The sequence below is a fragment of the Nerophis ophidion genome, linkage group LG12 (assembly GCF_033978795.1).
Source record: "Nerophis ophidion isolate RoL-2023_Sa linkage group LG12, RoL_Noph_v1.0, whole genome shotgun sequence".
NCBI lineage: Eukaryota > Metazoa > Chordata > Actinopteri > Syngnathiformes > Syngnathidae > Nerophis > Nerophis ophidion.
The window spans coordinates 23,770,718-23,787,794 of record NC_084622.1 but is presented as its reverse complement, the minus strand read 5'-3'; the positions used below and the strand labels follow the sequence as shown (position 1 = coordinate 23,787,794).

Here is a 17,077-nt window from a genome sequence, read left to right as displayed (position 1 = left end):
CCCCGTCTCTCCCCAGCCCCGCCCACATCTCTCGAATTCTCAAGGTTGGCAAGTACGAACATCACTGAAGGCCTAGGTGGGAAACGCATGGCCCGGCCCGCCACTGGTAGAACATAATATGAGTTAGTTAATACACTTCAAAATATAGCCAATAATGTAAATTTTTGTGGTCCCCTATATCTAGAAAAGTAACGAAAAGTATCGAAATACATTTAGTTACGCGGACAACACTAGCAGGGTGTAACTCCGCCTATTGATCACAGGCCATCCCCCATTCCTCCCCCTTGTTGTCTTCTCGGCACTTTCTTCACACACCGCGTGGATAGCTGCAGAGCGCGGGAGCGTGTGTTTAAAGACAGACCCCCCACCCGAAACCATCTTCCCGCCCCCTTTTGTACATTTTTTTTCTCTTCTTCCGCAAGATTTGGGGGACATCCGTTTGGAGGACTTTTCCTATTTTGGACTTGTTACACGGAGTGTGGAAAGTGCCGCGTGCTAACACAGTGCGAGGTAAACTTCCTAAAGGCTAATTGAGCTTATGACTGAAGGAGGAGAGAAGAGGAAGACATGCGGCGAGGATACAAGTCATCAACGTGAGGTTATTTGACTACTTTTATGTTCTTCTGTTCAAATATTGCGTGTTTTATGGAAGCCACAAACAACCAGCTATTATTTTTTTGTATAAATATGATATTCCAGCGAAGGTTAAGTGGGTTCCTGTTGACTAACTGCAGCAAACAATGTTGCGTAGAATTCATGGCAGGATCTGCGTATCAAATGTTTAAATAACTTTGACACAGACTGCCATTCATTGCAAATGTTTGGTCTGTTTGTTTATCTACTCTAATCCGGAGATAAAACTTTCCTCTCAAAAGCTTTGACATCAAAGATGTGCCTTTAATGTCTTCCTCTATCTTAAGCATTGTTCCATTGTTTTAGTGCAGGGGTCACCAACGCGGTGCCCGCGGGCACCAGGTAGCCCGTAAGGACCAGATGAGTAGCCCGCTGGCCTGTTCTAAAAATAGCTCAAATAGCAGCACTTACCAGTGAGTTGCCTCTATTTTTACAATTTTATTTATTTACTAGCAAGCTGGTCTCACTTTGCTCGACATTTTTAATTCTAAGAGTGACAAAACTCAAATAGAATTTGAAAATCCAAGAAAATATTTTAAAGAATTGGTCTTCACTTGTTTAAATTAATTAATTTATTTCTTTTACTTTGCGTCTTATAACTTTCAGAAAGACAATTCTTGAGAAAAATATATAACCTTAAAAATGATTTTCGGATTTTCAAACACATGTACCTTTTTACCTTTTAAATTCCTTCCTCTTCTTTCCTGACAATTTAAATCAATGTTCAAGTAAATGTATTTTTTTTAATGTAAAGAATAATAAATACATTTTAATTTAATTCTTCATTTTAGCTTCTGTTTTTCGACGAAGAATATTTGTGAAATATTTCTTCAAACTTATGATTAAATTTCCCAAAAAATATTCTGGCAAATCTAAAAAATCTTTAGAATTAAATTAAAATCTTATTTCAAAGCCTTTTGAATTTCTTTAAAAATGTTTGTTCTGGAAAATCTAGAAGAAATAATGATTTATCTTTGTTAGAAATATAGCTTGGTCCAATTTGTTAAATATTCCAACAAAGTGCCGATTGGATTTTAACCTATTTAAAACATGTCATCAACATTTCTAAAATTAATCTTAATCAGGAACAATTACTAATGATGTTCCATAAATTATTTTTTAAAGTTTTTCTAAAACATTCGAATTAGCTAGTTTTTATCTTCTTTTTTTTCAGGGGAATTTTGAATTTTAAAGAGTCGAAATTGAAGATAAACTATGTTTCAAAATGTAATTTTCATTTTCTTCCTGTTTTCCCCTCTTTTAAACCGTTCATTAAGTGTTTTTTTCATCATCTATTCTCTACAAAAAACCTACCGTAAAAGGAAACAAAATGTACGACAGAAATACCCTATACATAAATATATATATATATATATATATAAAATATAGATTTATTTATTAAAGGTAAATTGAGCAAATTGGCTATTTCTGGCAATTTATTTAAGTGTGTATCAAACTGGTAGCCCTTCGTATTAATCAGTACCCAAGAAGTAGCTCTTGGTTTCAAAAAGGTTGGTGACCCCTGTTTTAGTGACACCTTTTGCAGCGCTTGTTAGTTTGTTGACAGTGAATTAAAGTGTAACAAAACCCTGGTTTAAAGGTCAGAAAAGTTATTGTGAGTCATATAGCAATTTCCTAAAATTGGTCTTTCTTTCACCCGCCGTCTACTGGGATAGCCTCTGCATTAAATGCATAGATGTATGACGGCATAAAGCTTTTCATAAAATGTCTTTGATGTTCTTTTAAACTTTCATCTAATACAGTGGTTCTCAAACTTTTTTCAGTGATGTACCCCCTGTGAACATTTTTTTAATTCAAGTAGCCCCTAATCAGAGCTAAGCATTTTTGGTTGAAAAAAAGAGATAAAGAAGTAAAATACAGCACTATGTCATCAGTTTCTGATATATTAAATTGTATAACAGTGCAAAGTATTGGTCATTTGTAGGGGTCTTTCTTGAACTATTTGGAAAAAAAGATATAGAAATAACTAAAAACTTGTTGGAAAAAAAACCCAAGTGATTCAATTATACAAAATATTTCTACACATAGACGTAATCATCAACTTAAAGTGCCCTCCGGGGATTGTAATAGAGATCCATCTGGATTTATCAACTTAATTTTAAACATTTCTTCACAAAAAAGAAATCTTTAACATAAATATTTACTACATACATACATACATAGTTCATCAAACAATACAGTAGACAGTGCACAGGTATATCAAGTTAGTTATGAGATCATACATTTCACTCCCCGCGTATTGCACACTTCCCGTATTGCACTATCCTAATATTGCACTCATTATTGCATCCGGTTATTACAGTATTTTTCTGTTACTAAGTGCTTTGATTGCCAGCGGAACAAAGGAAAATCTATACCTGTTGAGTTTGTATGTTGCTGTTCTGTACCATTTACCTCATAGTTTTACTGTACGTAATTATAAACAATATATACTTTTAGAGAAGGTTTGAAATAGGTTTTAAGATATGTTAAGTTAAAACAACAATAGTTTATTTAACAAATTAATTTATGTTTGTGACCATTGCTCTTTCTATCACAGAGTGAATAATTCTAGACCTTTTTTTTTTATCCTTTAAGATGATATGAACATCCGGTTGATAAGCTGAGAAGTGTTATGATTGTGTTGCGTCAGTGACATGACATGCATTATTTAATGTTTAAATATTAATGTAATCAATTAATCCTGTGGTCAACTTTTATCGTTAACATATATTTAATTTGAATAAGGTTTCACTACATTCAAATATGTTTTATTTAAATTCAAATATAATTTGTTATGTTTTGGCAGCTCAAACCACTCCAAAAAATGTTCGATGGCACGTCTATCCACCAGACACCCACGGTGTCAAAGTCAAGACCTGCGGGCTAGATTCAGCGATGAGTTATCTTTGGCCCTCGGGATGATATCTGATTAGTATTAGGCCACAGCCGCGTGCTGCTGTTTTTGCAAGCACCAATACTCCATCAGTGTTGGCGCTAGGAATTTTCTAAATTGGGTTTTACTTTTTATTAACCGTTTTGAAAACAAATGATATATGTATGCATTATCCTGTTATATCTCACATTATATATTGTGTTTTGGAAAAAGTTTGTCATAAACGTTAATTCATTAAAAACAAAACAAAAAAACAAATGTTTATGCATATGTAAATGTATTCAGTTATAAATAGAGATGTTGTGAGGACTGGTGGGCATGGTAATGCCGGATTTGTCCCTCCGTGGATGCGTTGACATGAACACAACAAAGGTAGGCTCTTAAAATATTTATTTAACAAAAAGAGAGCTCTGAACAGAAATACTGGAGCTAATAAAAAGGCAAACCAAAAACGCTAGTATGAAAACTAGGAAGTAAAAATAGACAAACTAAAATAGCACGTTGGTACAAAAGAGAAACCAAATCATCAGTATGTAAACTGGAAAAAACAAGTGGCTTAGCGTGAGAAGCTAGCGAGAATAGAAATACTTGCGTGAAAGCAAATGATCAAAATCCAGACGTACAGTGGCGTGAAAGCAAACTATGAACCCAGACCGAAAGAACAGAGAAGACTGGCTTAAATAGAAGGGTGATAATTAGTGGCAGGTGTGTGGGGCGAGACTAGCAGGTGGACTGATGAGTGACCATGGTGACAAAGCAAACAGGAAATAAGGAGTCGGAGAAATATACAAAATGGAAAAATAAATAGTGTAGATCTGAGCAGCAGATCGCAACAGTATTCCCCCCCCCAACAAAAGACAGATACCAGATGTCTGAAAAAAAAACTAAGAAAAAACTAAACTTGAACCCCCTCCCCAAAACAGAAAGTCCACAAACGAAGCGAGGGCGGAGGGTTGCCACGGTGGAGGGTCGCCAAGTCGTGTGTCCCCGAATCCACCGGGACAAATCATGTGGCAGTGGCGGACGGAAACGCCGCTGCCGCAAAAGTCTTGGCGGGCAACCTCGAAAAGGCCACATTTTTAATTTTCCTGAAGGAACTCTCCTGAAAGAATCAATAAAGTACTATCTATCTATCTATCTATCATTGGTGGCCGCTGAGAAGGTGGGCGTGCGTGGCGCCAAAAGTTAAGCAGCCTTAGGGTTTTTAGGGAAAGTCTTGAGGGCTGCTGCTGTTTGCGCCATTGGCGTCCAGTTACTGACCTTTGAGAAGGCAGACTGCAGGCCCCAGATTACTGCTTGCGCAGCAGGCCAACTCGAGGACGCTGAGACATCGTCGAGGAAGCTGGAGGCGGAGTCATCGTTGCCGCGGAAACAGGTGCTGGTGCTGCAGCCGAAGAAGGCGGCGTCGTGAAGGCAGGCGTAGTCGTCGCCGTCGCGGAGGCAGGCGTAGTCGTCGCCGTCCTGGAGGCAGGCGCAGTCGTCGCCATCGTGGAAGCAGGTGTGGGTGCTGCAGCCGAAGAAGGCGGCGGCGTGAAGGCCGCAGGAGCCAGCGACGGCATGGAAACCACAGTAGTCGTCGGCGGTGTGAAAACCGCTGTTATGGCCGTGGAAGAAGGCGTAGTCGTCGTCGGCGGCGCTGGTGTAGGCTCCAGCCCCGTCGTCGGCGCTGGTGTGGGTTCAGCCCCGTCGTCGGCGCTGGTGTGGGCTCCAGCCCCGTCGTCGGCGCTGGTGTTGGAGTGGGCTCCAGCTTTGGAGCTGGTGCTGGAGTGGGCTCCAGCTTTGGAGCTGGTGCTGGAGTGGACTCCAGCACCAGGCTCCAGCTCTGGAGCTGGTGCTGGAGTGGACTCCAGCAATAGGGATGGTGCTGGAGTGGACTCCAGTAATAGGGCTGGTGCTGGAGTGGGCTCCAGCCTAGGAGCAGGTGCTGGTGTGAGAACCAGGTGAAAGTCTGAAACCGGTGTGAGAACCAGTTCTGGGTCGGAGGCTGGTGTGAGAACCAGGCTAGAGTCCATCTCTGGTGCGAGAACCAGGCTGGAGTCCATCTCTGGTGCGAGAACCAGGCTAGGGACATAACTACATGGACTAGGACAGCGACTAAGATATGGATGGAACAAAGGTGGAGGAGGACGCGTTGGAGTTTGTGGCTTAGCAGGTTGCAACTGTGCTACCTCTATAGCACAGTTGCCAACCTGAGCCTCCCCTTCAAACAGCGGATGCCAGACGCATTCCTTAATGTGTGAAGAGGTCTTTAAGGGTGGGTGGTGGGAGATTAGGAGGAGGGCAGATTCCTCCCCACTAGAATTACCCTGAGAAAAAGGAGAAAAACCCAAAGATTTGGGTTGGGCTTGAGGACTTAGTGACTGAGATGAAAAAGTAGGTGAAAATTGAGAACTAAACTTGCCTCTGGAAAAAACGTCCTTATGTAAATCTTAATCAATATTGTCCAAAAAATTGAAGTCAATATCTTTAGAAAAAGGCTGGGAATTATATTCCCCCAAAAAATGTTCGGTGACGTCACCGGAAGGCGTTGCCGACATGACGTCACCGCTGCCGTCTGTGAAAGAGACATGGCGGTCGAAAGAAAGTTTGGACATGAAACTAAAGGGATTACCAGGCTTGTGAGGAGTATCCTGGATGGGTTGAAGCTTGCTGTGTTCGCTGAAAGAGAGTCGTGTAGTGAAAGCGTCACTGCAGCCGGCAGCGTGAGCGGATTCGGAAGGCACATCACCGTAATGACGAATCTCCGCCTCCCGTGCTCGGAGCTTTTTCCACGTGCCTATATCAAAGGTGTTCTCTTTCCAGCTGTTAATCGGGAAGGAATCTCTTGCTGGGTTCATACTGTGAGGACTGGTGGGCATGGTAATGCCGGGTTTGTCCCTCCGTGGATGCGTTGACATGAACACAACAAAGGTAGGCTCTTAAAATATTTATTTAACAAAAAGCGAGCTCTGAACAGAAATACTGGAGCTAATAAAAAGGCAAACCAAAAACGCTAGTATGAAAACTAGGAAGTAAAAATAGACAAACTAAAATAGCACGTTGGCACAAAAGAGAAACCAAATCATCAGTATGTAAACTGGACAAAACAAGTGGCTTAGCGTGAGAAGCTAGCGAGAATAGAAATACTTGTGTGAAAGCAAATGATCAAAATCCAGACGTACAGTGGCGTGAAAGCAAACTATGAACCCAGACCGAATGAACAGAGAAGACTGGCTTGAATAGAAGAGTGATAATTAGTGGTAGGTGTGCGGGGCGAGACTATCAGGTGGACTGATGAGTGACCATGGTGACAAAGCAAACAGGAAATAAGGAGTCGGAGAAATATACAAAATGGAAAAATAAATAAGCTAGCGAGAATAGAAATACTTGCGTGAAAGCAAATGATCAAAATCCAGACATACAGTGGCGTGAAAGCAAACTATGAAACCAGACCGAATGAACAGAGAAGACTGGCTTGAATAGAAGGGTGATAATTAGTGGTAGGTGTGCGGGGCGAGACTATCAGGTGGACTGATGAGTGACCATGGTGACAAAGCAAACAGGAAATAAGGAGTCGGAGAAATATACAAAATGGAAAAATAAATAGTGTAGATCTGAGCAGCAGATCGCAACAGATGTTCGATAATGGCTTTTTTGCCGATATCCGATATTACGATTTTGTCCAACTCGTAATTACCGATACTGATATATACAGTCGTGAAATTAACACATTATTAAGCCTAATTTTGAAAAAAATTCAACTCAAGTTATGGAAAGCAATGCAAAAATTGCACTGCCATATTTATTATTGAAGTCAAATCAACTCAACTTTATTTATAAAGCACAATTTAAAATTTACCACAGGGTTAGCAAAGTGCTGTATAATGGGCAGGTTAAACGATAATACGAGGACCGAGCAAACAACACAACACAAACAGAACTTGATAACAAATAAATAAATTAAACATAAAAACAGGTTCACAGCAGGTGTATAGTGGGGCGCCATTGCAGGATGGATATCATTCAGTGTTAAAAGCCAAGGAATAAAAGTATGTTATTAAAAGAGATTTAAAAACAAGAAGAGAGGAGACTTGTCTAACACTCAGCGGTAGGTCGTTCCAGAGCTTAGGAGCAGCCACAAAGTGCATAATTTTTTTAACATGCCTTAAAACAGCAGCTTGAAATTTGGGACATGCTCTTCCTGAGAGAGCATGAGGAGGTTGAGGTGGGGGTTGGTGGTGCCGGGGGTGTATATTGTAGCGTCCCGGAAGAATTAGTGCTGCAAGGGGTTCTGGGTATTTTTTCTGTTGTGTTTATGTTGTGTTACGGTGTGGATGTTCTTCCGAAATGTTTTTGTCATTCTTGTTTGGTGTGGGTTCACAGTGTGGCGCATATTTGTAACAGTGTTAACGTTGTTTATACGGCCACCCTCAGTGTGACCTGTATGGCTGTTGACCAAGTATGCAGTGCATTCACTTGTGTGTGTAAAAAGCCGTAGATATTATGTGATTGGGCTAGGACTGGGCGATATATCGATATATACGATATAATCGCAGGTTTGTCTCTGTGCGATATAGAAAATGCCTATATCGTAATATTCGATTATATGTTCTCACACCGTTGCTTTAAGCTGCGTGCATTACATTACTGGCGTGTCTCACTCCTTCTCGTCTGTCCTTCTCACAGGGACGTAAAATAAGCCCGCCTTCTTACATGCGTCACATACTGCCGCACATGTAGCGTCACATGCTCTCGCCGAGAGCTAACGTTAGCATGGCTAACGTTTGCTGAGGCAGGTCGAGTTGCTTTTAGCTGCGTGCATCACACAACAGGCGTTTCTCAGTCCTCCTCGTCTCTCATTCTGACAGATACAGAAAACAAGCCTGCCTTCTTACATACGTCACATACTCTCGCGAGTCTAGCGTCATAGTTCTCGCCGATCAGAGAGAGAGAGAGATGGTGCGAAACTTATCAGAAATGGAGGAAGAACAATAAATGTCCAACAAAGAGCAGGGGGTCCATCATCTGGCGGTGCTTTGGCTCCAAGTGGGAAGATATTCAGCAGACAACAGCAATATGCTGTTCAATGTACTGTATATACTATGATGATTAACCTGTTTGATGACTGTGTTATGCTGATAGTATATATTTGTACCATGTATTGATTACCGTGGACCCCGACTTAAACAAGTTGAAAAACGTATTCGGGTGTTACCATTTAGTGGTCAATTGTACGGAATATGTACTGTGCAATTTGCTAATAAAAGTATCAATCAATCAATGCAAAGTATGCAGCAGAAGTGTTACTACAAAAAGGTAACAACACTATTTATTTGTTCTTTCATTTAAAAATTCACCTGTGAGAGAATGAAGAGTATTTAATAAATACAATTTTCGTCAATTGACTTAGTTGTGATTTCCCTTTCTGCATGAAAGTTTAAAAGTAGCATATATTAATGCAGTATGAAGAAGAATGTTTTAATGTGCACACAGAATCATCATAGTATGTGATTATATGCTTCAAGGCCAAGGCAAAATATCGTAATATATATCGTATATCGCAATGTGGCATAAAAATATTGTGATATTAATAAAAGCCAATATCGCCCAGCCCTAGATTGGGCCAGCATGCAAAGGCAGTGCCTTTATGGTTTATTGGCGCTCTGTACTTCGCCCTACGTCCTACGTACCGCTCCGTACAGCGGCGTTTTGAAAAGTCATACATTTTACTTTTTGATACCGATAATTTACGATATCACATTTTAAAGTATTTATCGGCCGATAATATCGGCAGTCCTATATTATCGGACATCTCTAGTTATAAACAGTCATTCACTTTTTTCTTTCCTTCGTGGCTCTCAATTTTACTGCTGCTAATATTTGTTTCCATATTTTTATTGTAATAATTTCAGAATGTATTTTTGGTCAAAGTAAAACAAAGAAATCAATGTGAAGTTGTCTTTATTTTTTAGTTTTAATGCCATGATTTTAATAGTCCGGCCCACGTGTGCACAGATATTCCTCCATGCTGCTCCTGAGCTAAAATGAGTTTGACACCCATGGCCTAAACCAGTGGTTCTCAACCTTTTTTCAGTGATGTACCCCTTGTGAAATTTTTTTCAAATCAAGTACCCCCTGATCAGAGCAAAGCATTTTTGGTTGAAAAAAAGAGATAAAGAAGTAAAATACAGCACTATGTCATCAGTTTCTGATTTATTAAATTGTAGTGGTCTTTCTTTAACTATTTGGAAAAAAAGATATAAACAAGATATAAAAATAACTAAAAACTTGTTGAAAAATAAACAATTATATTATAAATTATAAATAAAGATTTTTACACATAGAAGTAATCATCAACTTAAAGCGCCCTCTTTGGGGATTGTAATGGACATCTATCTGGATTCATGAACTTAATTCCAAACATTTCTTAAAAAAAAAAAAATCTTTAACATCAATATTTATGGAACATGTCACAAAAAATCTAGCTGTCAACACTGAATATTGAATTGTTGCATTTCTTTTCACACTTTATGAACTTACATGTATATTTTGTTGAAGTATTATTCAATAAATATATTCATAAAGGATTTTTGAATTATTGTTATTTTTAGAATATTTTAAAAAAATCTCACGTACCCCTTGGTATACCTTCAAGTACCCCCAGGTGTACACGTACCCCCATTTGAGAACCACTGGCCTAAACAAATGCATTTTGATGACTTTAAAAACAATTGTATTACTTACTTTCACATATGTATTTCATGTCACATATTTATTTTATTTCAAAGCTTTCAGACCAATTTGTGGAAATACTAAATTTTAAAGTTATTACTACAACTGAAAAGCTTCAGTCGGGCATTGATGTATGTTGTCAAATTGATCCACCCACCCCTGTTTATATTGAAAGGCTGTGTCTAACTTAGCGGTCAGCACGGCATCTTGTATCTTACTGTGTGTGGTGGCCTGTTAACTATTTTTTTCCGCATGTGGTAATGATACCATACCATGGATGCAACGATTGGTGACTTAGCAGCCGCTTCACTTCATTGAGGGACGTTAGCTGCGAGCGACGATGCTACACTGTATTGAGGACTCAGTCGTCCGTTCACTTGTCACAAGCTAAAATGTGTCACAGAAATCTGACTACCGTATTTCCCTGAATAGCTGCTGGGCATGTAATATGCGCCTGCCTTGGATTACTGCCGGATCAAACTCGCTCCCCAAATTTATCAGCGCATGCTTACTTTTCCTGCCGTGTCAAAGTCGTGACGTCATTACCAAAATGGCGAACGAGTGTTTTTTTTTTTTACTATTTGTAAACCAGGGGTCTTGTTCCACAGCCATACAGATCACACTGATGGTTGTGATATAAAACAACTTTAACACTCTTACTAATATGCGCCACACTCTGTGAACCCACACCAAACACATTTCTGGAGATCATTGGCTCTGTAACACATTATAAACGCAACATAAGAATTACCCAGAATTCAAATGCATCCATGACTCTTGGCTATATTATAGCACCAAACCCAACCCCTCTCTCCGTGCGTCGTTTGAGGTGGGCGGAGTTGGGGGCGCGTGTATAATATAGCCAAGAGTCATGGATGCATTGGAATTGTGGGTAATTCTTATGTTGCGTTCATAATGTGTTACAAAGCCAATGTTCTCCGGAAATGTGTTTGGTGTGGGTTCACAGAGTGTGGCGCATATTAGTAAGAGTGTTAAAGTTGTTTATATCACAACCATCAGTGTAAAAGGTATGGCTGTTGACCAAGTATGCATTGCAATCTCCTATGAGAAGCAGCGAAGTGCATGCGTCCGGCCGGCACGCAAATAGCATGGTGCAAAGGTGGGCGCGATGACATGCTGTAGAGCAGTGGTCCCCAACCACAGGGCCGCGGCCGCAGAAGTATATTTTTATTTTTAATTTATTTTTAATCACACTCATTTTTTTACTGCATGCCATTGGTAAGCGCAGGGGTGAGAAGAGGTTTTAAAATTATTAGCGCCGTCTTACTTTTACCGCATGCCTTGAATAAGCGCAGGAGTGAGAAAAGGTTTTAAATTAATTAGCGCCCCGGCGGCTATTCAAGGAAATACGGTATATGCATTTTTCACGATTTTATAATGGTAATAAAACCCTCTAACATCGAACCAAATTTAAATGATTAATATCGGTTTATGCGCAACCCTATTATAGACAAAAAAATCCTCACAATTATATTTTAGGCAGTAAGGAAAAATCAGCCCGACGCCATAAGCACACACGCTTTTCTGAAGCTTATTTCTCATTGACCATCCATCCATCCATCTTCTCATCTGGCTCCTCTCGATGTGAAGGAGCAGCGGCTTTACTTTGAGTTCCTCCGAATGGCAGAGCTTCTCACCCTATCTCTAATTGACCATGTTTAATTTTTTTCAGCAATGTGGACAAAAATGTTCACTCATTCTGTCCGTCTGACAATATACAAGAAAAATGCATACTTATCACTTTACAATTAATCTGCTAATAACCTCATCAGACGTGGCGGCGTGGCGCAGTGGGAGAGTGGCCGTGCGCAACCCGAGGGGCCCTGGTTCAAATCCCACCTAGTACCAACCTCGTCACGTCCGTTGTGTCCTGAGCAAGACACTTCACCCTTGCTCCTGATGGGTGCTGGTTGGCGCCTTGCATGGCAGCTCCCTCCATCAGTGTGTGAATGTGTGTGTGAATGGGTAAATGTGGAAGTAGTGTCAAAGCGCTTTGAGTACCTTGAAGGTAGAAAAGCGCTATTAAAAAAAAAAAAAAAGATGCTTTTGTATCAAGACACAACTAAATGGAACAAATAGGCCTGGGCCGATAATACATTTTGTTTGACGATATATTGACTTCCAAATAGCCGATAAACGAAAAGTTATTGCCGATAACAATCTTTTTGTCAACATTATTTTGAGACCAAATTAACCACTGATGTAATGATAGCACATAATAATATTGCAATAATTCCCTTTCAATTAAAATCATTTTGTATTTTTTGTACATTTTAACATTGTAATTGAAATGCAAAATTGTAAATTTCCAAGTTAAATAAAACAAACAGCGCAAATAAAAATATGTTCTGTTTGCAAAATTTTGCACTTGAATAAAAATCGCAACCAAAAGCAGTAAAATAGGTCATATTTCATTTTGGAGGGGGCGGGGTTCCCTCAAATATGCACTACTAAAACATAAAAATTTCGTTATAGTTATTGTGGCCATAATTATCATGGTAATCAATATTATCTGCGGTATTGTTGAATGTGCTCAAAAACTACTTATACACACACTTAAATATTGTAACCAAGTTGTATTTTCTTTTAAAATAACAAAAATAAATAGCCACACAATATACTTTCTTTGTAGACGAAACATCAAATATTATTCTAGTTTCAAAAGATCCAACAATTTTTTTGTTAAAACATTTTTTTTCATTTTTATCCATCCATCCATCCATCTATCTTTTTCCGTTTATCTGAAGTTTAGTTGCAGGGGCAGAAGCCTAAGCAGAGAAGCCCAGACTTCTCTTTTCCCAGCTGCTTCGTCCAGCTCTTCCTGGGGAATCCCAAGGCGTTCCCAGGCCAGCTGGGAGAGTCTCTCCACCGTGTCCTGGGTCTTCCCCATGGCCTCCTACCGGTCAAACGCACCTTAAACACCTCCCCGGGGAGGCGTCCTGGGGGAGATTTTGAAACCGATGCAAATAGTGACTGCTTTTGCTGCCTGTAACAACGCATGAAGGCCTATATAGCAGTTATCGAGGCTGGAAAACAAAAAAAGTTCATTTTCATTTATCCATCCATCCATCATCTTCCGCTTATCCGAGGTCGGGTCGCGGGGGCAGCAGCCTAAGCAGGGAAGCCCAGACTTCCCTATCTCCAGCCACTTCGTCTAGCTCTTCCCGGGGGATCCCGAGGCGTTCCCAGGCCAGCCGGGAGACATAGTCTTCCCAACGTGTCCTGGGTCATTTTCATTTATTGTTTGCTAAATTGACTTACCGAATATCAGCCCAGGCTTAACCACGCAAGACAAAACATCTTGAATTTTTGACCACTTCACAGAGACCCACCTCCTATTTATGTATAAAGTTTATGCATTATTCATTCATTAAAAAGAAACTACTTGTTATAGCTGATTTTGATAGAGATATGCTCTAAATCTTAATTTAGGTGTGGTGTTTGTAAACCAGTCTGCCTCTTATCAGTCTCCCTGAGCATGCTAGGCAACAATAAATGTAGATGGATTGACTAATTTATTGGAATTCTGAAATATAATGAATTGGTTTGTCTTACACTTATTTTCTACTTTTAGGTTTGGATGTGCAACCAAAGCCTCACTGAGGTGATTTGACCCTGGATGCCATTATTTGATGGCATTCTGCAGACTGTCAACGCCATCAGATATGTCTGGGTTTCTTGAGAGGCAGTACGGCGGGCCATACTTTTCCAGTGACCCCAGAGGGTTGCCATCCTGCATTAACTCGAACTCCTCGCTGCTGGATGCGAGAAGTCCTATTAGTCATCTGTCGGGCCCACAAGGACAAAGCTTCATCTTTCGCAGACAAGACAGCAGTTCCTCTGATGACAGCCATTCCTCCTCAAAGCTTAACAGACCACTCACTGTGGGCTTTACGGCGGACTCTAATAAAAATGCAGGAAGCAGTATCCCAACAGCAGCAACCTCGGCGACTATTAGAGAAACAAAAACAGGAGGCGAGTATGCTTCTCTGTTAACTGACAGCCCTGTATACCTGGCTATTCCTAAAGCCATGTATGGACATAACCCCTGCTGCCATAACCTGAGCTGCATGATGGGACATCGGTACAGCGTGGCGCAAAAATCCCAGCAAATGCTCGCAAATGCTGAGTTAGAGCACAATTGGACACAAGCTGGAGTTCACAACAGCAAAAGATTACGCATCCAGCGGGAGGCAGAAACCGTCCAAAGTGGTTTACAGTTGGATTCCGGTGATGAGCAAAACAGGATCGCACAGAGCACAAGCGAAGGAAGGACTATGCCAGCTAGGCTTGAGCCAAACTATGGTGCCTACCCCTGTATGCCTCACCACTCCACGTTTACCTCTTTAAGTGAGCAGAATTTACAGCCGTCTCCCAAAGGCTATGCAGGCATCCACCCCCCCCATGCAACATGTGAGCATATGACCTCAGAGATTTATCAAGAATGTTCTCCAATGTCTAAATATGGCAATCAAACAAAGCAGCCAATGTTTTACTCCCCTCAGGCCACGGTAGAAGTAAAGAACAGGACACATTGTAAAGATACTGATGCAAGGCATGGACAGTCCCCCCCTCTTCGAACACACACAAACCCAAACCAAGGGGACCGTTATTCATGCCCTCAGATGCTTCATGGTGACATTCCTTTGTTTTTGCATAGCACTGAAACACTACCACATCACTCCTTTGTGCAAGGCTTTGATTATCCATGTTATGCTTTACCTGGGTTTCATTTAAGTCAACTCAGAACCCTAAAAAGGCAACATCCCTCACCTATGCTGAATTCACATAGCAGCAATAATATTTCCCCCTCAGCCCAATATGTAGATCACTCAATTTCCCCTGTAGCCAGTAACACCAGCCAGCATGTTGGACCATCACACACATCGCATTCCTTCCTAAGAATGAACCAAAACAGTACAACGCGATGTCAACCTGTGTCGCCTTCCCACATTCAAGCAAGACGATTCTTTCCCTCTTTTGCCAGCCGACACATAGATCAAGCTGTCTTCTCACCTCCTGGTTTAACCACAGAGAGGCTCCTGGACTATTCAGTTTGTGTAGGTCAGGTCACTGCCCCAAATCAGCCCAGAGACTCACCAGTTGCCCCCGTGACATGGCTTCCTCTGTACCCCAATCAGACGTCAGATTGTATCCTTGCAGCTAATAATCGTAACCTTCGTACAGTCATTGTAACAGGAAATAAACACAGTGATTCAAGTGATCCATCAACTCCTGTTCACACAGGAAACCTGAAGATGTGCGTTCCTCATACACCTCCACTACTAAAAATAAAAGAGGAAGCTTTGGATTTATATGAAACTGACTCGTTTAAAAAGCAACAGCCACAAGAAATGGAGGACAACGTGGTACAAAAAAAAACATTCTCTCCCCAATTGCCAGTTATTGACAGTGTGTTTAGCCTGGCACCTTACCAGTCAGCATCTCGAGTGCTACCTGTAGAAGGGGAACCTCAGAAAACTCAGCTGTCACCTAAGATATGTGGAATTAACCACATAGCGAGCACTAAAGAAATAAAATCAGATCCAGAAGGGCCACCCACCGATTTCTGTACAGATACTCCAGTTGCAGAAACGTTTGAAACCACAAATATCAAAGTGGAGAAAATAAATCCTCCCAACGCGTGTGACTCGAGTGAAGGTTCTGTGAGTCCGGCTATAAAGGATCAAATCAAAATAGAACCAGAGGACACAACTTTGTTAGAAATCAGCTCTATGCTGGTCATTAAGAAATGTGAACCTGAGGAACTTGAAACTAAACCTTCCCCGGTAGAAGAAACTGAGTTTTCAGATGAGCCCGAACTGCCAAGCTCACCTTGTCTGAGCAATAGAAGGACACCACTTGAGCAGCAGGTGGTCAGCAGCACTGAGCCTCCATCTCAGAATCCACCTCAACCCCCAGGCCCCAAATTTGATATCAAAAATATTTCACCCGAGTCCCTTAAGATTTCCAACCACAAAATCAGTCTTCATGATGTGAAGTTGTCTTGTTCAGCACCACATAAAAAAGTGCCCATTATGAGCGTTCCTATAGAACCAAAGAAACCAAAAGTGCAAGCACCAGTTCGTAAGCACTTTATAGAGATGCACCGCTCCCTCTGCAAGTTGGTGTCCAAATGTGTGTCGGCCACCCCGGAGCAGCAGCTCAGAAGTTGGCTTTCTAAGCAGGAACTGCCTGAACGCCCCACCAAAATCCTGAAAATCTCCTGCCTGTTGGGGATTAAAGCAAGACGAAAATGGCACAATGAGGACATAAACTCTGCTCTCCAGGAAGTACTAGATAGGCTGAAGGATTACACCATGCAGGGCTGCTGTCCTTTCCCGTACGTCATGCGGACAGGGGACGTGTTCCTCCCAATGCTGGTGGTCAAAGAAATTCTTTTTCCCATAGTCCCCGTCAACTTCGTCGACCAAGTCCTGCAAAATCACAAAGTGGAACTGCGCCCCACGACGCTCTCCGAGGAGAAGATCCTCCTCCAGTTCCATAAACGAAGCTGTTCGTCCCGACTAAGGAGGTTGATGTCGCTCAAGCATCTGCCCAGCATCTACACGGATGTGCTCAACCTTTTCTATTATTCCACTGTGTGCAAACACTTAGGTGAGTGCAGTTAATCTGTTTGGATTTTTTAGCTCTTCATTGGACAAGGAAGTCAATTTGGCAATGTAAACTTGGGTCCAAATTGATGCCAATTAAGGCAAATTCTACTTAATAGCCTATTTTCAGAAATCCCGCTTGAATTAACACATTACAACCTTAACACTGGTGGGCATTTATTAGCCCATGGACTCATTAAAT

The 17,077-nt window shown here is 41.1% G+C and overlaps 1 protein-coding gene across 3 annotated transcripts in view; it reads left to right on the top strand.

The window, feature by feature from the left end:
• Nucleotides 1-287: 287 nt before the first annotated feature.
• Nucleotides 288-17,077, top strand: part of lg12h15orf39 (linkage group 12 C15orf39 homolog) — a 44,396-nt gene continuing 27,606 nt past the window's right edge. The window contains exons 1-2 of one of the 3 annotated variants that reach the window (XM_061917115.1): nt 288-598; nt 13,836-16,879. In XM_061917115.1, the coding sequence (XP_061773099.1) occupies nt 13,894-16,879 (2,986 nt within the window). In that variant the 5' untranslated portion in view covers nt 288-598; nt 13,836-13,893. The remainder of the gene's footprint in view (nt 599-13,835; nt 16,880-17,077) is intronic. The other 2 variants (XM_061917114.1, XM_061917113.1) reach the window with 2 other exon arrangements.